The sequence below is a fragment of the Scardinius erythrophthalmus genome, assembly GCF_964197995.2.
Source record: "Scardinius erythrophthalmus genome assembly, chromosome: 16".
In the NCBI taxonomy this organism is placed as follows: domain Eukaryota; kingdom Metazoa; phylum Chordata; class Actinopteri; order Cypriniformes; family Leuciscidae; genus Scardinius; species Scardinius erythrophthalmus.
In genome coordinates, this window is record NC_138236.1 from 34,805,018 (window position 1) to 34,827,127 (window position 22,110).

Genomic DNA, 22,110 nt, shown 5'->3' on the forward strand with positions numbered 1-22,110 from the left:
CGATTTCAAGTCAATTCAATTTGTGTGATTTGATTCCGATCTTGATTCAATATCGATTAATTTGGATAAATATTAGGTACAGTAGATTCTTGTTAATTTTTCTCAAGACAAAAAATCTGTAAAGAAAAAAATCTGTAACCGTACAAAGAGCCCTGTCATCTGGTATTATTATTAAAGGTTAAAAGTAACCACTTAACTTAAATATAATGCGGTTTATATTATAACGTTATTATATATATATTGTAATATAGGGCACATATTTAGCAAAATAGCCTACATCTCTCTATGCTATGGTCATCAAATGGCTTTTCTGAGGTAAATGTAACATCATGTGACATTGTTCTCCATCTGTTTTATTGACCTTTTTCCACGGTTGAAAAAAACACTGATTGATCGATATTATGTATGAGGCATAAACATTTCGGTAAGTTGTTCTGTATCTTTCAACAAACCTATTGTTCATTCGTGTTTATTTACTATTAACTAGCAGTAAAGAGCATAGATGATCGGTTCACGTCCCGCTTGAACTGAGGCGCTGCAGCGATCCGTCGCGTCACATTTACAAGCGCCAAAACGGTATTTATTGTTTGAATTTCGTAATAAAATTGACAGAATATGAGGGCTGAGAATTTGTTTCAGATCATAAGTAACCTGCGTTATCTTGTGTCCTCTTTGCTTCGCGATTTTTCTCTGCGTGAGTCTCACGCTGAGCGCCTGAGAGTTGGCAGCCCTGTTCAAGGCCCCAACATTTTGATTAAAGTATACATTTGAAATCCTCAATCCTTTTAAATTGCAGTCAGATTGATGTTTATAATCTATCTATAAATTACAGAAACGTCTGTATGTCTGTGTGTGTGTGTCTGTCTGATACTCCGCTTCGCGTCGTGACCGCATTACCACCTCGGGTGTGCATTATTTTTCTAATAATTCAACGGCCTGTCGTCAATTATTCCTTACATAAATTACAGAAACCTCTGTATGTCTGTGTGTGTGTGTGTCTGTCTGTGTGTCTGTGTGTGTGTCTGTTAACCACATATCTCTCGAACCGTTAGTCCGATGGATTTCAAATTTGACAGGTGTCTTGCCACGGACACGAGTAAGTGCAGTGCCAAGTTTGACGTTGTTTGGATGAGAAATGCTAAAGATATCGTTAAATATATCATTTTTAAAAGGTTGTGGTTTAAAAATAAACATTCTGACAATCTGTCAGCTACACTTTTTACTTCTGAATATTATAGTTTGGCTCCAAAGCGTGATAAATCCATTTTGATTAATTTGAGTAAAAATGTGTTTTCTTTACCAAGAAACCAACAATTACTAAAAACACACGCAAAAACTGATTTTGCACGGGCACTTTGCACTGCTCTCTGAATTGACGCGCTTATTCATTTGTGGATGTTTACTGAATCTGTAAGTCAGCTATGCTGTTTACTTCTGAATATTATATTTCATTCTGGTGCGCTTAACGTTATCTCTACTGTGTAATAGTAGCCTATGCTATTCACCAACTAAACATATCCTGTTCAATGCGTTCACAGTCTCTTCCACGGGCATCATTTGTAGTTGCCTATTCACAAACTGTTTGCTCAAGCATAGCGTTTTCTCGGAGTTCACTGTGTGCTTTCTACCATGCACAAATAAAAATGTCACTGAACTTTTGCTGTGTAATTGTAACAATGAGCACTCAAACACACCAAACCAACAATTACTAAAAACACACACAAAAACTGATTTTGCACGGGTATTTTGCACTAGTGTTTTCTAATTCCTAATTGTTAATCTCGTTTTCTCTGCTCTCTGGTCATCATCTGAAGGATAAAGGGATTGGGTCAGTGAGGAGAGATGCGATGAGATGAGATGAGATGAAGGAGAGTGAAGAGATGAATAGGGCCGGGCTGTGGGAGGATGGGAAACGAGGGATCAGAAATAAATCTTCGCCGTAATGAGAGAAATACAGCTGTCAATACACTGAAGCATCTGACAGGGTTAAACTGGCGTGGCCCACAGAGCAAAGTTCTTTCAGAGGAGCTAAACAACCCTTTTTTTTTATCAGCTTTTGTTCCTGATGATCTGAACAACAGCTGCGTTTCTGAACGTGCAGCGATTATAGTACACACACCTTGTCACGGAGCCTTGATACAGAGGAAGACCATTAGTGCTGCTTGCTCACACTCAGAGAGTATCAAATCATGAGGCTGGTGGAGGAAAGTCGTGCTGTTAAGTTTCTATTGTAATTATACCGTACATTTAAGGATATCTAAAGACCAGAATGTCACATAGACAGTGTTATTTTAGTATTATTTATATCCTATTATGTATTTTCAGTTTTAATTTTAGTTTTAGGAATTCTGTAGTGTGCTTTCGCCCTTTTTTTATTATTTCTATTTAGCTTTAATTTCTTTCTTTATGTCAGTTTTCTTTATTTTTTTGTAACTTTAACATTTTCAACTTAGTTGCCAAGGTGACATTTTTTATTTTTCCATCAATAGGTTAAGTTAACAATAAGAACACTGCAAAGACTTGAAGATGGACCCTTTTGACTTAAACCAGTAAGCAGCCTCCTAGCAACAACTCAGAACACCCTAGCAACCACCTACACATAGCAACACCCTGGCAACCACCCACAAAACCCTAGCACTGTGATGGTGAGTTTTGCAGCAGCAAGTGCCGCTCACAGTTGCATTTGTTTCATACATATATTTGTTTCATATGTAAAACAGTAGAGATGATGGGAATATTAGTATGACAGGCAGATACTTTGCCAAACAGACACACAATCACAAGCTAGGAGAGAAACCATCGGGAGGGGGGAGATCATTGCTAAGATACGGTTGACTAGGAGATGACAGGTTGCTAGGTAACATGAATGATGCAACAAGTGACTAATATGGAATGGAAATGTTTGGGAGAAAAATGTGCTGCAAATGCCCCATGAGTGTGTGTGTCTGTGCGTGCATGTGTGTGACTGTGTGCGTGTGTGTGTGTCTGTGTGTGTGTGTGTAGTTTTTATTGTAGTCCAATGTAAAAAAACAAAATAGCAAATCAGCGGCACACATAAACTCCCCCCAGTGAGATGCTTTGGTCGGATGACTTCATGTTGGCTGGGGATGGAGGGTAAAAAAATGCAATTTGTTTGAATAATCCTGGGATTTAATACTCCATAATCCATGAAAAATCCTTTCAGAATTACTGCAGGGGTTGAGATTTACCGAGTGTGTGCGTCCTGCTGTGTGTGTTTTGTAAACTGTACAGGAGGTGTGTATGCATGTGAGAGTGAGAGACTGCATAAAAATCTATTTATGTGTGAGTGAGAGAGACTTAATATAAAGCCTGCAGATGTGTTTAAATGAAACCCTCATCTAGCAGGATTATGATGAGGTGCTGACAGCTTCCCTGCCTGAGGATCTGCATGCGTGTGTGTGTAGATATGCTTCATTTCATAAGTCTGTTACAGGAATATGACTCAAGGGAATATTTAACCTAGTGTTTTAGAAGCTTTTTTCAGTTCATCCTTTTTTTCCTTGTCAAGGACATTGTAATCATACAGCGAAGATAAACCCCTCCACCATTACCACTACCATCATTACCTGTCTAGTGATGTATGTTTATGATAATAAAATAATGGTTTGTATTTTTAAAAACATGTATCGTGTATCATCATGTGTAGTGAGTTGGCTCACGCGAGTTAAGTTTCGCGCTTCACAACTTAGGGAACATAGTGAGCATCGACGCTCCTGGGTTTCCACAACAGTGCATTGTGGGACTTTTTAGGGAGCGAATGTTTCAGTGCCTGGGAAGGATTTTGCAATTGAGAAATGTCTGACTCCCTGATCAGTAGGGCTGTCACTTTTGTGAAAAAATCCTGTTTGATTTTTGAGACATAAGTGTTCATTGAATCGATTGTAAAATCGATTTTCCATGTCTAAAGACATTTCCATTTTAAACGCCAAATATGGTCAAATCCACGGACAACTAACAGGCATTAGGACGAACGTAAAGATGGCACTTGAAACGCGCACAAGTCAGCAAATATTCCTGATGATTTATTGGCGTGAAGTTTCGTGCACAATGACAAACAGGAGAGCAACATTCTCGAAAAACAATAAGCAGAGTGGACTGCCATAGCATAAATGAAAAACATCACTACAGGCTTCAGCATGGCTGTGTTTACGATTAACAATGTCAAACAAATTTCGCCTACGTAGGCGATTGTAGACCGTAGCCCGAATCTGTATCTGTATGCATGAGACTGTCTGAATACCGTCAGAATTCACAGTTTTGTAGTAAAAAGAGACACATTATGCAGAAGTATTTGTGTTTGTCAGAGCCTGCAGTTGCTGTGTGACACGTGTATCGTGACAAGCTGGACGCGCTCCGAGAGAAGGCCGTTAAAATCGATTCCCTATTTTCGTTTTCGAAACTTGCGTTGGTTGGTCCGATCGATTGTGCAATCGATTTTCGAACGTAAAGTCACAGCCCTACTGATCAGTGCCTTGACTACTGAACTAGGGAGTTGATTGAGACGCACCTACAGTCTTAAAGTCCCCCTGTGTTGAAAATCAAGCTTTTAATGTTGTTTATATCATGTCTATGTGGTGTTTTTAGACATAAGTCGACACCATTGCTGAGTATTTTCTCCTTAAAACTGCAGTGAACCAAAGACAGTCTCAAAAACACGGTTTGAAATCGCTGATGTTTTTGACGTCACAAACTAATTAGTAACCAATCAGATCAACGTCAACGAGTGGATCTCTGAGTGAGTGGAGGCGGGGCTCATTTGCATATTCATAGCACCTCATATACTAAATGAGGCAAGGGTGTAGATTTACATTCAAGCTTTTTTAAGGCATGAAGAAATATTTTTCAAGGAAAAAACATTTAAATAAGTCATTTTGGTCATCAAAGATGAGTTTAAGGGATACAATTATTGACTCCAGTCAGCCGGACAAAACATGAACTATTTATTTCAACTGTAAATGTTTAGTTTATGCATGGGGTTTTGTGTATGTTTAGAGGTGCAGTGCACTAATATTTAGTAGTGTCTAAGTTGTAACGTGACGATTCATGCAACATCTAGTATATGTTGTAATAGTGGTGCGAGTGGACCTTGGGCTGGCAACTAAAAGGTTGTAATAGCAAAATAACCTTTTTAAAGATTTTTTTTTTTTTAAGATTTGATGTATCTGTAGTGAATGTTGTAGATCAGTATTTCTCGATCATGGTCCTCAACTTTGTATTTCTTTCTCACTCCTCATAGCTTGCTTTTCTCTCTCGCCCTTATTTCTCATTCATGTCTTCATTGTGTTGTCTATCTGAAATTTGTCCTTCACAGTTGCACAGTCCTCTCCCCTATTCTTGTATTCTCCGTATCACTATCTCTCTCCATGACTAAGCACATCACTGTGCTCGTGACATTTTACAAATGAGCTTCAAGACTCTCCAGGAAACTAGAGCGTGTCTGTTCTCTCTTACTTTCACTCCTACACTGTTAAAAAGGTTTGTAATTTCAGGAAAAAAAAAGAATGTCTAATACTACTTTTTAAACCAGTTAAGTTACCTTGCCGTATATATTATAAAAAAAGTTATATTAGGTTTATGAGGACAGTAAATTCAGCTTAAAAATGTAAAAATGTAAAAAAAAAAAAATATATATATATATATATATATATATATATATATATATATATATATATATATATATATATATATATATATATATGAATTATAATTTAAGGTCAAAATCTATATTATATTCATAAAACAACGCATGCAGTTTTTAAAAAGTGGAGAAACTGTGCAATAACATTCCCATCATATTTAAGGAGTGTATTTTATTTATTTTTCTTATATTCATTATCAGTTATATATGTTGGTGTATGAGTTACATTTTGTATTTTCACATCTGTGTCATTATCTGTGTTATTATCAGTGTATTTTAAGCAGATTTTAGGAGGCTAATGTGTAAATCAATTATGAATGATTCATTACGATCTCAACACTTGCCATTCGCCAGTAAATGAACAGGACAAATCACATGGAGAGCATCTATGGACTGTTACCAATGCAAACAAAACATATATGTCTGAGTACACACAATGTCAACCAATGAATACAGCAGTTAATTTGATACTTTGGTTGATTTTAAATACATTTTAAGGGTGCTTGGCCTCCTCTGCATGACGAACAGCACTGTGTTTACTTTCATCTATTACACTTTATTCATGTCAGGATACAAACAGGTTCTTTCTTTTTATATATTAGCTCTTTATGTCTCTCTCTCTCTCTCTCTCTCTCTCTCTCTCTCTCTCTCTCTCTTTCTCTCTCTTCTCTCTCTCTCTCTCTCTCTCTCTCTCTCTCTCTCTCTCTCTCTCTCTCTCTCTCTCTCTCTCTCTCTCTCTCTCTCTCTCTCTCTCTCTCTTTCTCTCTCTGAAACCAGGTTTATTAGTGGGATCAGTCCTGGTGGTTTCGTCTTGAGCCATTAAGCAACATCACAGAGCACCATAGTACGCCACACCATGGCAACACATTTTAAACCACTCAGCAACACTGATTCCAAACCTCTCACCGGATTTCACACATTCTCTTTCACACACACACGCTCTTCAGTGTAATCCAGCGTGTCTCTGTAATCCTGATCAGATGGCCATCATTCTAAAGCTGATCTCTCTACAATCCTGTGCACATTAGTTTAAGTGCAGAGACCGCAGTGTCAAAAGGTTATTGATATACAGTATATATATACACATATACACATGTATTGAAGAGCATATGGAAATCAGCTTAAAGTCTGCTTCATGCCGATCCTGATGACGTGTAAAGTGACCAGCCACAGATCGCATGTTCTGTGTTGTCTTAATAAACTGGCATGGGGGGGGATGGTGCAGCAGTCATCAAGGTTATCTTAAAAACGTGTAACGAGAGTCAATGGAGCAGCTTATGCTGAATAAACTGCTTTTACTATGAGGAAACAGCTTGTATCTATGATTTGATTTGCAGGTGTGAGGGTCATTATATGATTGGCTTACAGGACACACATGATCCAGTAACTTTGCAGAGGTCAGGTGTTTGACTTTTTGCTCGTTCTCTTACGAGAGGTTCTCTCGTATTGCGTAAGAAGCTTACGCTACGGGTAAAGTCATCTTTTCTCGAGATATGAAGCCAAAAAATTATCCTTAATTTAATATCTTGTCAACGCAGTGCGGCAGCAAGCAGACCTAGAGCAAGCGAAGTCGCGTGCTCATTGGCTGCTCTGCGGCAACTGCAGCAGCCTATCGCTGAAACCTTAGCGTGACGTCACGCCCAATGAGCGCGCTGGGCGCGCTCACGCGTCACAGCCCATGTGAGGAGGCGTGGCTTTAGCTTATAAAAGAAGGTTCAGAGGCTGCTATTCTCTGATTTTTGTCTCTTCAGCGACGCACTACGCATCGCTGGACTCTGAGGAAGCCGCCGTTGAAACAAGCGCCTTGCAAGCCGAGGATTACCTGAGGAAGCCGGTCGTCTTCGCCGCCTTCAGCTATCCCTGCCTGCTTTGCTATCCGGCGATTATATCCTTTTACATTGCATCATGCCTAACTGCATTTCCTGCAAAGCTCCGCTCAGCGAAAGAGACCGCCATGTGATCTGCGTTCTCTGCCTGGGTCGTGACCACGCAGCCCTCGCTCTCTCCGCGGGCGGCTGTGAATTATGCGAAGAACTGCCGATGTCGACCCTGCGGGCTCGATTCGCCTCGTTCGACGCTCTCGCTGTCTCACCGTCTGCCTCCACCGGGCCGCGCAAGAAGAAGCGCCGCTCTCAGAGGCCACCGGAACCCGCGGCAGCTGCTGAGTGCTCGCCGGAGCCCCTCCCTCGAGCCTCGCTATCTCCCTCTCCCCTTCCCGACGCGCAGCGGCCGGCCTTCGCCCGCACTGCCGTCGCCCTAGGGGATGAAGCGGACGACGCCGCTTTATCAGACAGCTGTTCTCTTATGGCTTCGGACAGCGAGGCATGGTCGGGGTCTCACCGCTCCGCCTCCTCGACACAGGAGTCTAGCAAGTCCCGCGCCAGTGTCGACGCGGAACTCCTCCGCCTCCTCACCAAAGCGGTCGACCAGCTGGGACTGGACTGGTCCCCACCCAAGGCCCCCGCGCCTAACAGGCTCGACGGGTGTTTTCTGCCTAGCCGCCGCCAAGCGCCCGCCTCTAGGTCAGCACCCTTCCTGCCTGAGCTCCACTCTGAGCTCGCTAAATCGTGGAACGCCCCATTCTCCGCGAGACTCCGCTCACCGGCCTCCACGACCCTCTCCCAAGTGGACGGGGCCGCTGAGAAGGGATATACACAGATCCCTCCGGTCGAAGAAGCCGTGGCAACGCACCTTTGCCCGCCATCCGCTAGATGGCGCTCAAAGTCTGCCCTGCCGTCAAAAGCCTGCAGGACCACCTCAGCCCTCGTCGGCCGCGCTTTCGCTGCCGCCGGCCAGGCCGCTTCCGCCCTGCACTCCATGGCTGTGCTCCAGATCCTCTAAGCCGATCTCCTCCGTGATCTGGACGAGAGAGGCCCGGATCAGGACACTCTGACTGACCTGCGCAGCGCGACGGACCTCTCGCTTCGCGCCACCAAGTCAGCGGCACAAGCCATCGGAAGGTCCATGGCTTCGCTCACCGTCACCGAAAGGCACCTTTGGTTGACGCTGGCGGATATGAGCGAAAGGGAGCGCGCAGTTTTCCTCAACGCCCCGCTTTTCCCCACCGGCCTCTTCGGCCCAGCGGTCAGTGGGATTGTGGATCGCTTCTCAGAGGTGCAGAAAGCCTCACAGGCTATGAACCTCTTTCTGCCCCGCCGCTCGAGCTCCGCTGCAGGCCGCTCTCAGGATCAGCCTCCTGCACGCAGCTCGACACAGCGCTCTGCTCAGCCTCCATCTTCGCGACGCCAGGGCGGCCGCCCTAGACAGCGCTCAGTCAGCCGTCGCAGACCGCCTCCCCCCCGGGGACCCCGGCCTAGGATAGCGCTGAAACCTGAGCCCGCGAAGTCCTCCTAGCAGCCGCAGGGAGGAAAAGATGGCTGAGTCCCGCTGTGGCCGGACCGCCATCAAAGCGCTCAGCCCTGTCAGTCCCCTTAAAAAAGGCTACTGCAGTGGTTCACATCGCAGCCAACGAGCCAGTAACACAACTCGCTCGCCTGCACACAAACGCCGTTTTTACGGCGACCCAGAGATATCTCATAAGAGTTTGGTTTCGGGTTTTCCGGCTCACGCCGAAGGTGTCATGAGTGTAGAAAATGTGCCCACACCCACGTGCTCACCACTACACACAAACACAGTTTCCCCGGTAACGCTCACAGAGCGCACTCTCATAAAGCGGGCAAGCGCCGCTCGAGTGCTAAGTGTAGAAAATGTGCCCACGAATCTGTGCCCACACCTACACGCTGCACGCTCTGTCACTCAGTTATCCCGGGATGCAGATCTTCTAAAGCTCCCCAGCACTGGCCGTGTTGTGTATGTAAGCCCCGCGCCCGCTCACGAGCGCGCGCACTTACAATCAGACACGTTTACCCCCATGCCGCTCTCGCGCCACGGGCTCCCAGCTTCAAAATGTGCCCCGTCCACAGTGATCGAGCCATTGAATGCTGCACAGCCAGTCCCTGCTGTCTGCGAGCCCCCGTATTCGAGTCCCCCTATCTTCTCTGATACAGGTTCCCCATCCCGCACAGCGCGGCGATCTGAACCCAGAGACCATTCGACCCCTAGCGAGATGTGCCAGCGCATGGCAAGCTATCCAGGGCGTGTCAGAATGGGTGCTGAATACCATAAAGCACGGCTATTCGCTTCAATTCGCTCGCCGTCCGCCTCGCTTTCTAGCGCGAACCGAGACGAGTGTGAACACAGAAGTGGCTCATCTGCTTCGGCCAGAAATAGCAAAGCTGTTGCACAAGGGGGCTATAGAACAAGTGCATCCTTCTCTGAGCGAGTCGGGCTTCTACAGCCGTTATTTCCTCGTACCCAAGAAGGACGGGACGCTGAGACCCATTTTAGATCTGAGACACTTGAACAGAGCCCTCATGAGACGGCCGTTCAAAATGATTACAACCAGACAAATCCTCGCGCAAATTCGCCAGGGAGACTGGTTTATCTCTCTCGATCTGAAGGATGCATACTTCCAGATCCAGATAATTCCCCGTCACAGGCCATTCTTGAGATTCGCCTTCGACGGCCGGGTATATCAGTACACCGTCCTGCCGTTCGGTCTATCTTTGGCACCCCGTACATTCACGAAGTGCATGGACGCGGCTCTCGTTCCCCTGAGATCTCAGGGGATACGGGTACTGAACTATCTGGACGACTGGCTAATTCTAGCGCATTCAGAGTCAGAGCTTTTGTCTCACAGGACAGCGCTTCTCGGCCATCTGGAAAATTTGGGTCTCTCGGTCAATTGGGCCAAGAGCTCATTACTGCCCCGCCAGTTTATCTCGTTCCTCGGAATAGAACTGGATTCGGTGGCTATGACGGCCAGACTGTCAGAGCAGCGCGCGCGCCGCATTCGACACCTAGCCGCATCTTTCCAGACGGGCAACCAGACTCCGCTGAGAACATTCCAGCGAGTTTTGGGGCACATGGCCTCAGCGGCTGCAGTGCTTCAGCTGGGCTTACTGCGCATGCGCCCGCTTCAACGCTGGCTAAGAGCGCGAGTGCCTCACCGAGCCTGGACGGCCGGCAGCTTACGAGTCAGAGTGAGTCAGGGCTGTGTCTCAGCCCTTCGACCCTGGCTGGCAGCCGAATGGTATCGCACTGGGGTGACGATGGGAGTTGTCTCACGCCGGAAAGTTATCTCGACAGACGCGTCCAACGGAGGTTGGGGAGCGCTTTTCGAGGGCAGACCGGTCTATGGCCGCTGGTCAGACCAGGAGTGTCGCCTTCATATAAACTGTCTAGAGATGCTGGCGGTCGAGAATGCGCTCAAGCACTTCCTCCCATACCTGCAAGGCCACCATGTACTGGTCCGCACAGACAACATGTCAGTGGTAGCCTATGTGAACCGCCAGGGCGGTCTCAGATCCAAAATGCTCTGCACCCTGGCGGAACGCCTCCTAGTGTGGGCTCAGCACTCACTGCGCTCACTGAGAGCCGCGCACGTGCCGGGTCGCCTGAACGATGGTCCAGACAGACTGTCCAGGGACAATGTTCCCCCGGGAGAGTGGTCCTTGCATCCCCAAACAGTCCAGTTACTGTGGCGCCGTTTCGGCAGAGCGAAAGTCGACCTCTTTGCGTCACAAGACAACGCGCAATGCCCAAAGTTCTTTTCAAAGAACGAGGACGCGCTGGCCCAGAACTGGCCCAGCGGCCCGCTTTACGCTTTTCCCCCGGTCTCCCTGCTGCCGCAGGTTATCGAGAGATTCAGGGAAGCGCGCCACACGGTGCTCCTCATAGCCCCGTATTGGGAGAATCAAACATGGTTCCCGGATCTAATACGGCTGGCGGACACAGCCCCCTGGCCGTTACCGGTGAGGAGAGACCTTCTCTCTCAAGCCCACGGCTCGAATTTGCACCCCCATCCAGAGCGCTGGTCTCTGCATGCGTGGGTCATCAACGGTTACCCGTTGACTTGCCAACAGGGGTTGTGAACACGATCACACAGTCTAGAGCCCCCTCTACGAGGCGGCTCTATGCTTCAAAATGGTCTGTGTTTAGTAAATGGTGCACCGCCAAAGGGCTGGATCCACTAACATGTGGGGTATCGCAGGTGCTGTGCTTCCTCCAAGAGCTGTTGGACGCGGGCAGGTCCCCCTCCACGCTCAAAGTTTATGTTGCGGCCATCTCAGCTTTTGCCGACTCGGCGCTGGGCCGCGCATTAGGGAGGAACGAGTTCATCATCCGCTTCCTCAGGGGAGCGAGGAGATTGAACCCGCCGCGACCCCCGTCGGTTCCTATTTGGGATCTTTCCCTGGTCTTAGAGGCCATGAAAGCGCATCCCTTTGAACCCATGGAAACAGTGGATATGAAATATCTCACGCTAAAAACCGTTTTTCTGATAGCACTGTCGTCAGTTAAACGCGTGGGTGACCTTCACGCGCTGTCAGTTAACGCTGCATGCCTCGAGTTTGGACCTAATGACTCTAAAGTCATCCTCAAACCGAGACACGGTTATGTCCCCAAAAGTCTGGGCACACCGTTCAGAGCGCAGGTCATTTCTCTCTCCGCTTTGCCGTCATCCGGCAGCGAGATCAATGGTAAACTCCTTTGCCCTGTCAGAGCGCTTAGGAATTATACTACACGCTCCGCCGCTGTCAGGCGCTCGGAGCAGCTTTTCGTTTCGTTTGGTGGGCGCACCAAAGGTCTCGCCGCCTCGAAACACAGCCTGTCCAGGTGGATAGTGGACGCGATTGCAGCCGCTTATGCGTCTAAAAATCTGCAGTGCCCGCTGGGTATCAGAGCCCACTCCACCAGAGGCATGGCCTCTTCATGGGCTTGGTCTAGCGGAATTTCCATTCATGACATTTGTACAGCGGCAGGCTGGGCCTCCCCCTCTACATTTGTGAGATTTTACAATCTGGAAGTTCCTGCCCTGCAGGCTAAACTCTTATCTGTCTAAGTCCCGCGTAGCCAGCCCACTCTGTGTGCAGACTACTGCTGTGTGATTTAGCTCTCCTGGTTGAGCTCAATTCTGGGGTTGTTAGTCAGACCGGCCACGCCGCTCTGAGCCCCTTATGTGTGTGCTTATGTACTGCGCTAGCCATTCTTGGCCGCCCGGTTCCCTGTTATAGTGTTCCCCGGGTTTCTCCCTGGGACTCATTCAGTGGATGCGGGGCGCGCACGGCGTTGACAAGGGAAGTTCCCGTAGCGTAAGCTTCTTACGCAATACGAGAGAACCTCTCGTAAGAGAACGTACTCGGTTACCTAACGTAACCTCTGTTCTCTCTAGAGAGGGAACGAGTATTGCGTAAACCGCCGTGCTCGCGCCACGAGCTCACTCGCTTCAGCGACAAAAACCAGAGAATAGCAGCCTCTGAACCTTCTTTTATAAGCTAAAGCCACGCCTCCTCACATGGGCTGTGACGCGTGAGCGCGCCCAGCGCGCTCATTGGGCGTGACGTCACGCTAAGGTTTCAGCGATAGGCTGCTGCAGTTGCCGCAGAGCAGCCAATGAGCACGCGACTTCGCTTGCTCTAGGTCTGCTTGCTGCCGCACTGCGTTGACAAGATATTAAATTAAGGATAATTTTTTGGCTTCATATCTCGAGAAAAGATGACTTTACCCGTAGCGTAAGCTTCTTACGCAATACTCGTTCCCTCTCTAGAGAGAACAGAGGTTACGTTAGGTAACCGAGTACGTTTCATTACTTAGGACAGTTGTTACAAATAAGATATATTTACCTTTCTCAATTTTTGCTGGTTTGTGAATTGTGTATCATTTTAAAATGTTGCTGAGAAGACAGTTACAGATATGTTGTGGAATATTAGGGAAGCCCTCAGTATTTTCATAATAGTACTTTTTTTCCAATCAGTATTATATTCTTCTCCAGCTTGTTTGCATTGTCATCCACCTCATAGTGTAGTGTGACAACATGCCCCGTGATAGGGTCAATATATAAGTGAACTCTGTCTTTTGGACAATAATGGTGTTTAATAACTTTTCCATAGCTTTTTTTATGCAACAGTAAGTTCCGTTCCTGGAATCTGATTGGTCGAGCAGATTTCCAAGAAAGTGCTGATATGACAGACCAAAAGCACTGCGGCTTTTCACTGTTTGTATCACTCCAGTTGTCTGTGTTCGTTCCAGAGACTGTCAGTCTTTTTGTTAGTGACTCTTTCTGCAAGGTGAATCGATACACAAGCGACAGATGACTGTGTTTATGAGTGAGTCTGCAGGTACTCATAGCCTGTCTTATTTCTTAATTGTAACCACAACATTAAGGTTTGTGTCTGTACAGAAATCCACTGTCAAAAGCAAAGCCACTCTGAGCAAAACACTGCTATAAAATGCTGCGTATGTGAAGTATTAATCCATTGGTAGAATTGTCAGGTATGTTGCATGTATAGAATATGGTAATATGTAATTTTAATTATTTAGATGTTTTATCAAGTAACTTTTTATTGTTTTTTTGTTGTTGTTGTTTTTTTCAGATGAATCGGCCCATTCAAGTGAAGCCTGCAGACAGTGAGGGGAAAGGAGGTAAATCATCTGTTATTCACGTTTATTTGTTATATCACGTTTATCTGTTATATCACGTTTATCTATTGTAATTTATTTTAAAATGTAATTTATTCCTGTGATCAGAATTTTCAGCATCATTACTCCAGTCTTCAGTGTCACATGATCCTTCAGAAATCAGTCTAATATGAAGATTTGCTGCTCTAGAAACATTTGTATTATTATCAGTGTTAAAAAAAAGACTGTGTGTGTGTGTGTGTGTGTGTGTGTGTGTGTAAACAATATCATTGTGTGTGTGTGTGTGTGTGTGTGTGTGTGTGTGTGTGTGTGTGTGTGTGTGTGTGTGTGTGTGTGTGTGTGTGTGTGTGTGTGTGTGTGTGTGTGTGTGTGTGTGTGTGTGTGTGTGTGTAAACAATATCATTTGCTCAATATAAAATATACAATTTTTTTTATTAAACTTAGTGAGTGTATAAATCAGGAGCAACAAATAATTCTTAAAAAAATATTTTACAAAATCTAAACGTTAATAAAAACAAATTACTATTAGTACTCATTCATCAAGTGAAATGACTGAACTTAAATATACAAGCTTTATAAAAATGGTCATTCTCGAAGAAAATTTCAGATGGCACTTAGAGGCTTTTGCATCTGAACTCTTCATATATACAATACATTACAATAACAATACATATATACACTACACACAAATAATATAAAATTAAAAGATGCTTATTTTAAATGTATTGTTTAGCTTTTTAATGGGGCAACAAGATATGATAGATACGACAGAACAAGAGTTCAGTGCGCAAAACCATGATAATATGAAACGCTTCAAAAAAGAGCTGCACAAAGAGCCTAAGTCAAGACACCTTCATTTATATAGTGCTTTTAACAATATGATTTGTTTAAAAGCAGCTTGACAGTGATAGTTGGAAATTACAGTAACAGATTGTTTTGGCTTTACAGCAGCTCTAGAAGAAAGTTATTGTCCAGCTCATTATCATCATTATTATTAAAGATCATTAGTAATTAACTTAGGGACTGCTAACACGACACCTTTCTAACAAGAAAACCCTCAACGTGCTCCGGCCGCCCATCCACACAACAACAGTCTGCACAAACCTACGCAACCTCGGCACATGCCATCATATCACATCACATCACATAAAAACCATCATATTATGGCAGAACAATGAACTAGATCACCAAAAGGCCAATATACTGTAAGACCTATACCTCAGTAGCCCCTTTCACACAGCGCTTTGAACCCGGGAAATTGCTGGCAAATTGCCAGAGTGCCTTCTGTGTGAACGCAAACACGACCCGGGATTGATGCCGGCATTGATGCCGGGTTGGGGACCTAGTAACATTGTCGTGTTCAGTCCCGGAATGCGCACTGTGTGAACAAAAGCCGTAATAATGCTGTGTCGTAGTGATGCCGCTGAAGCCGGGATCGTTCGCCTGCTACTGAAACGGTACGTAATGCGAAAGTTTATGATCGAATCAGAGAAAAAAGCTCGAGAGAGAAACCGCAGCTCATAAGCAAACTTAAGACGCTGCTGAGACATTACAAGTCACATCGATGTCACGTGTCTTTACGGGATTTTTACGGGTTGTGTGTGAACACACTCTCTGATTCTGGAAAATCACTGGCAGTGTGAATGAACCAAAATCAAACGAACCCGGGTCAAATCCCGGGTCACTTTATCCGTGTATTTTCCGGAATCTCTGTGTGAGAGGGGCTATTGTTGAATGGCCATTACCATTTAGATGTAAATGTGGTCCCGCTCCTCCTCATATAAATTACATTTCACAACAATCAAATTTGTAATAGTTCTTAAAGGCCTGGTGTCATGTATCTTTACTGGCCTTGTTCTGCCAGATTAAAAAGGCGTGATGCTGGAATTCTTATTTTCTGTGGTGTCGCTCTCCTGAACAGGAAGACTGACCATTGAATGACTGTCATTTTTGGGTGATGTTGTGTTAACCAACAAGTCGTTTTCGTCACTCTTAGGCACATGATCAGGGGCTTCAGCTGATGTGGATTTACAATTCATCTTAGGTTTCACAATGACTAACATAAGGATGATTGAGATAATGACAGTTGACAAACCAAAAACTATGGTGAGACACTTATAAATACGGAGAGATTGTGCTTCATTGCAGTTGGAGTCTGTTTGGTTTCCTGGACTGGAGCGTTTCTCTGTGTGAATCAAAGAGCAGATTGCTTTTTTAGAGTGAAAATAAGGCTTGTTATTATGCCAAAGTTGACAAGTAAAATATGTAATGTCTGACCATATGATGCAAGTTAAAAATGAGATTTGAATTGCCTTTCCCAGCCTTACCGTTCACATGTGTCAGAGCATAGGCATGTGGGTATCCTTCAGTCGTTCCATCATCCACCAAGCAACGGTATACCCCGGCATCTGTCTTGCGAACTCCAGTGATAGTCAAAGAGATATCGCCAGTTTTGAAGCAGTTCTTCTCCAGAGATACTCTTCCCTCGTAGCCTTTGCCAAGGTTCATGGATCCATCTTTCTTATAGTGCATAACTCTTTCACTGTTATGCAGCCAGGTCACATCATTGGCACTGTCTGCGTGACAGTTGAGGGTGATGCTGTCCATCTCTGCCGCATTCACATTTATTGCATCTATAAGGGAATATTTTAAATCAAAATCAGTCGCTGATCATGTGCTGATGCTGCTCACAAATCGACTCAACTTTTATAGGAATCAGATACAGTGAATACTTACAGAAAACATCCAGTTTGAGTGAATCTTTAACCCCATCACAGACAAACTCATAGTACCCCCGGTCAGGGAATTTGGCTGATTTGAGAAGCAGGTGCTTTCCTTTCCATGCGAATTCTTCTAGAAAATCTTCTTCAATCTGGAAGATCTGGTTTTCATATTTGGCGATAACTGCTTTTGTGGGGGAACTTTTACTCCATTCAGCCCTCGCACAGATACTGGCGTTACCGGGGAATGTATACGGTGTTTTTAGTAAAACGAAATCTGATTTAATACCCTTGAATACTGCTTCTGAAACAAAGAACATAGAAGAGACTGTTTTAATGATGTGTGTGTGTGTGTGTGTGTGCGTGGGTGGGTGTGTGTGTGACGACTGGTACGTTCAAGTCCTCCTGGGAAGTTCGTATTTACAAGGTGGAAAGTCGTGTTTACGACGGCATGTGTGTTCAGTCATTTTCGTCTGAGTAAGATGGCTGAGTACTTTCTCTTAATTAAATAACTTACACAAAAATACAGCAAGGTTCTTAAACTCTAGTTCTAGAAAATGTAATAGTCGATCCCGAGCTTCCCACTCGCATTTACGACATTGTGGTGGCATTCATGTGCGTTCAACTTGTAAATACGATCTTTACGAGATGACTTGAGTGCACCAACATACCATTTAACTGGCCAACCAAACTTGTAAGTATGACAGCCAGTTGCAGCGGATACATCATCGTGGCAATCCGTGAAACAGGTTCTTCCACCCAGACTGAGTTGTGGCGTGTAGCCAATTCAGTTTATTTAAATGAATGACATAAAACATTCAAAATAAACGACGGAGAAGGATCAGACGCCATGAAAAAAAAAACAAGGAAACAGGAAACAGGAAGGAATGTCAGTAACAGAAACTTCGAAACAAAAGTCATTACAAAATAAAAGACATTAATTCAAAACATAACATGAACAAAACTTAAACATGACATCACATAAGAAAATATTGTTATGTGTCAGTCATGCTGCTCAGCTTCAAAAACAATCAACATACTGTACAATGATGTATATCACACATATGATGAGCACATTTGTGGGCTGATAATTAAGGTTAACCACAGATTTATAAAGTCCATCACTGATTCTACTAAATCTACTGTTTTTAATTTAAAAGATTACATACTTGGTACCTGCATATTTTTTTTAGCATGATGATCTGACGTTGATGAGGTTAAAACAACCATAACTGTCAGAAGACCGAGAGTTCGGTTCATCAGCTCTGCGCAAAACACACACAAGCAACAAATAAAGTTTGTAGAGCTGAATGGATTCTTTTTTCCATCAGAATAAATTTATAAAAAATGCAAAGCTCTATTTTGATGCTATTTTTTATTGCACATCCATGTTAGTGGCTCCACACTTCTGTATTTCACTCTCTGACAGGAACTGATGGGCAGATTGAACTTGGCATTAAAATTCAGACGTTGAGCTTTCCTTTTGAAGATCGATATTTTGATAGTAGTATCAATAATAAGTGCTCTCTTTATCCAGCAATCTTTATTGTCTTTATATCATTAAAGATAATGCCTATGTAAGAGTAGAGAATAACGTAGTGATGTTGAGAAACTCCAGCTGTTAGGCACACATCCAAAGAGAGGAAGGCCCTATCCCATCAGAAAGCTATGGCAAGCCATTTAAACATTTATTGTTTGACACTTAGTTACCTAAGTTTTTTTTTTTTTTATTGGACTGATATAATCCTTAATTTTGATGCAAATCACCCTGATGGATTCAAGCCTCATGATTACACATTTATTTATAATTTTCTAAAATTACAATTCAGTCCAAATGATGTAGTGCTGATATAGCGCTTTCGTCTGCGAGTTGAGTCCTGGCTGGAAAAACACACACAGGCTAAGAAGTCCTCGAGAGAACGATCCCCCTGTGAGAGGAGGAGGATCTGAACTAGAGGTCTGCACTCCCGCGGGAGTCCCGCGGGACCCGCGGGTTACGACGCAAAACAGTGCGGCGCGGGACAAATTTTGAAAGGTCATTGCGGGCGCGGGCGGGATGATGGAGGTGCACTTGCGGGTGCGGGCGGGAGGGATGATACGCTGCACTCCCGCAAATTAAATATGAGTGTAAAGTAAAATATATAAATGATTAAAGTAGCGTACATAATTTGTAGTTTTGAGGGAGATTCTGTTTGGCAGCAATAAAAACGTTTTAAGCAGCCTAAACTTGTGGATGTTGTCCTTTGGAGTACGGGCGGGGCCTAATCTCACGCACACTTGTTTAGAGACAATTCCTTCCCGCTGCTCCGTGTTCGAACTCGAAAGCTCAAAATAGACAGCAATAACATTCTAACATTATCTAATATATAATTATATATATTAGATAGATAATAATATTACCTAATCGAATAATAATTATTTTTTTTTTTTTGGTTACTGTTAGCCTACTAGTGAATATTATGCTGTTCGTAGGCCTAATATGGGACCGTTTCGTGTTTTGGTGATCACATTTTAAATGTTTAAATGGCCTGTAGTCTAGGATAAAAATGATCCGTTTAACAAATGTTCCTATGTGTGTAGGCCATGCCTAAGGCTGTTTTTATGTTACATGATAATTAAGCCTATTGAAATTTGGGCCGATTAATGTTTATCTTTGTTGGCGTTAGTTACTGTAAGGAATTATGTGCGCACGCATTTTTTTTCCAAGACCTTTCGTGAGACAGAATGTGAACATCCATCCTGCTGCCTGCCGTCTTGCGGGCATTTGCGGGCGGGAGCGGGACATAATATCACAGATGCGGGCGGGAGCGGGACTAAAAATGACAAATCTTTGCGGGAGCGGGCGGGAGCGGGACTGAACACTGCGGGAGCGGGCGGGAGCGGGACTGAACATTGTGTCCCGCGCAGGTCTCTAATCTGAACCACTGCTGGAAACACTTTAGAAATCAAAATACAAACACGCAGCAAAAGAACAACCATTAAACAATGACGAAAACGGACAAAGAACTCTTCAAGCTCAGGGCTAAGGGTAATCAAAGGGAGGACAACAAGAATCAGGTGTGGCAGATAAATCCAACAATAAATAACCATAGAAACTAATGCAAATGTGAAAACCAAGGAAACAAAGGGAGAAATCAGGCCACAATGACAAACCAACTAAAGCCTCGTTCAGACTGTCAGTCTAAATCCGATTTTTGTGCATATCCGATTGAAATCCGATCAGATTTAGCAAGTGTGAACGGCAACAATAAAAAATCATGTGAAATACAAATCCATTTAGAGCTACATTAATATGTGGTTTTAAATTCTATTCAAATCACATTTCTGGAAATACGTTTCAGTCTGAGCACTATGATTGGATTTCACATGGTTTATGTGACTTTCTAATGCCACATTAAACAGACACGTCAGACATTGTTATAGGTATGGGGCGCCGTTTGTAAAGAGGCTCACGCTGAAAATAACAGCAACATTTTGTCACATTTAGCTTCAAACAATGTTTAAAAAACTGGTATGAATTTTTGACGGTCACTTTTTACCACATTTACAATAATATTTGTCAACTTAGAGATATTTTAAATAGTTAAATCTAAATATTAAATGTTACACCTAAATGTTAAATGTTAAATCTAAATGCTAAATCTAAATCTAAATGTTAAATCTAAATCTAAATGTTAAATATAAATATAAATCTAAATGTTAAATCTAAATGTTAAATGTTAAATCTAAATCTAAATGTTAAATCTAAATATTAAATCTAAATCTAAATGTTAAATCTAAATGTTAAATCTAAATCTAAATGTTAAATCTAAATGTTAAATCTAAATGTTAAATCTAAATCTAAATCTAAATGTTGAATCTAAATATAAATGTTAAATCTAAATGTTAAATCTAAATCTAAATCTAAATGTTGAATCTAAATCTAAATGTTAAATCTAAATCTAAATGTTGAATCTAAATGTTTGGGTTGAAACTAAATATTTAACTAATATGCAAATTCAAAATGCCGGTAACAGGAAGTGCCAAAATAAAAGCTCGAGGTGGTCAGTGTGTGTTTATAGCATGGTTTATAGTGTCAAATAACGAATAAAAACCATCTCATCCGAGGAAATGGACTCTTGGACATAGATTATCGTGATAATAACTACCTAAAATAATAAACACGTTTGGAGAAACTGTATTTGAAGAGTTGGCTAGTGTCACTTTTATGAAAAGTGCGGGACTTATGACCTGTAGCCATAATAGCCAGCCACTAGGGGGCTCACTTTGACTGAATGTCATGTCATTACTCTCATCACGATACTCTACAGTTTCTCCAAACGTGTTTATTATTTTAGGAAGTTATTATCGTTATATTATAGTTATTATTATGAGATGGTTTTTATTCATTATTTGACACTATAAACCATGCTATAAACACACACTGACCACCTCGAGCTTTTATTTTGCCACTTCCGGCATTTTGAATTTGCATATTAGTTAAATATTTAGTTTCACCCAAAACATTTAGATTCAACATTTAGATTTAGATTCAACATTTAGATTTAGATTTAGATTTAACATTTAGATTTAACATTTAGATTTAGATTTAACATTTATATTTAACATTTAGATTTAGATTTAATATTTAGATTTAACATTTAGATTTAGATTTAACATTTAACATTTAGATTTAACATTTAGATTTAGATTTAATATTTAGATTTAACATTTAGATTTAGATTTAACATTTAGATTTAGATTTAATATTTAGATTTAACATTTAGATTTAGATTTAACATTTAACATTTAGATTTAGATTTAACATTTAGATTTAGATTTAACATTTAGATTTAGATTTAACATTTAGATTTAGATTTAGCATTTAGATTTAATATTTAACATTTAGGTGTAACATTTAATATTTAGATTTAACTATTTAAAATATCTCTAAGTTGACAAATATTGTTGTAAATGTGGTAAAAAGTGACCATCAAAAATTCATACCAGTTTTTTTAACATTGTTTGAAGCTAAATGTGACAAAATGTTGCTGTTATTTTCAGCGTGAGCCGCTTTACAAACGGCGCCCCATATATAGGAAGCACTGAATGGTGCTACAGAAACAAGATTGTGTTGTTGCAAAGTGCCGGACGAGCAGAAAATGACGATATAAATGAGACAAGCCTCCTACAGTTCTGCCGCTGCCTCAGAAGACACAGTAGTCCAGCGCAGAGGCTACACAATTGCATGTTGTAAATAAGACAACATCTCTA

The 22,110-nt window shown here is 42.8% G+C and overlaps 2 protein-coding genes across 3 annotated transcripts in view; one reads left to right on the forward strand and one right to left on the reverse strand.

The window, feature by feature from the left end:
• Positions 1 to 22,110, forward strand: part of celf3b (cugbp, Elav-like family member 3b) — a gene marked incomplete at both ends in the record, with an annotated part of 48,999 nt that overhangs the window by 15,780 nt on the left and 11,109 nt on the right. For both annotated transcript variants that reach the window (XM_081388118.1, XM_081388119.1), the window contains one exon: positions 14,092 to 14,140. In XM_081388118.1, the coding sequence (XP_081244244.1) occupies positions 14,092 to 14,140 (49 nt within the window). The remainder of the gene's footprint in view (positions 1 to 14,091; positions 14,141 to 22,110) is intronic.
• On the reverse strand, positions 14,552 to 17,768 carry LOC308703907 (uncharacterized protein). Its single transcript, XM_081387931.1, has 4 exons — positions 17,529 to 17,768; positions 16,874 to 17,161; positions 16,465 to 16,770; positions 14,552 to 16,322 (listed from the first exon to the last, which is right to left on the reverse strand). The coding sequence occupies exons 1-4, from the start codon at positions 17,584 to 17,586 to the stop codon at positions 16,003 to 16,005; spliced, it is 972 nt and encodes a 323-aa protein (XP_081244057.1). The 5' UTR covers positions 17,587 to 17,768; the 3' UTR covers positions 14,552 to 16,002.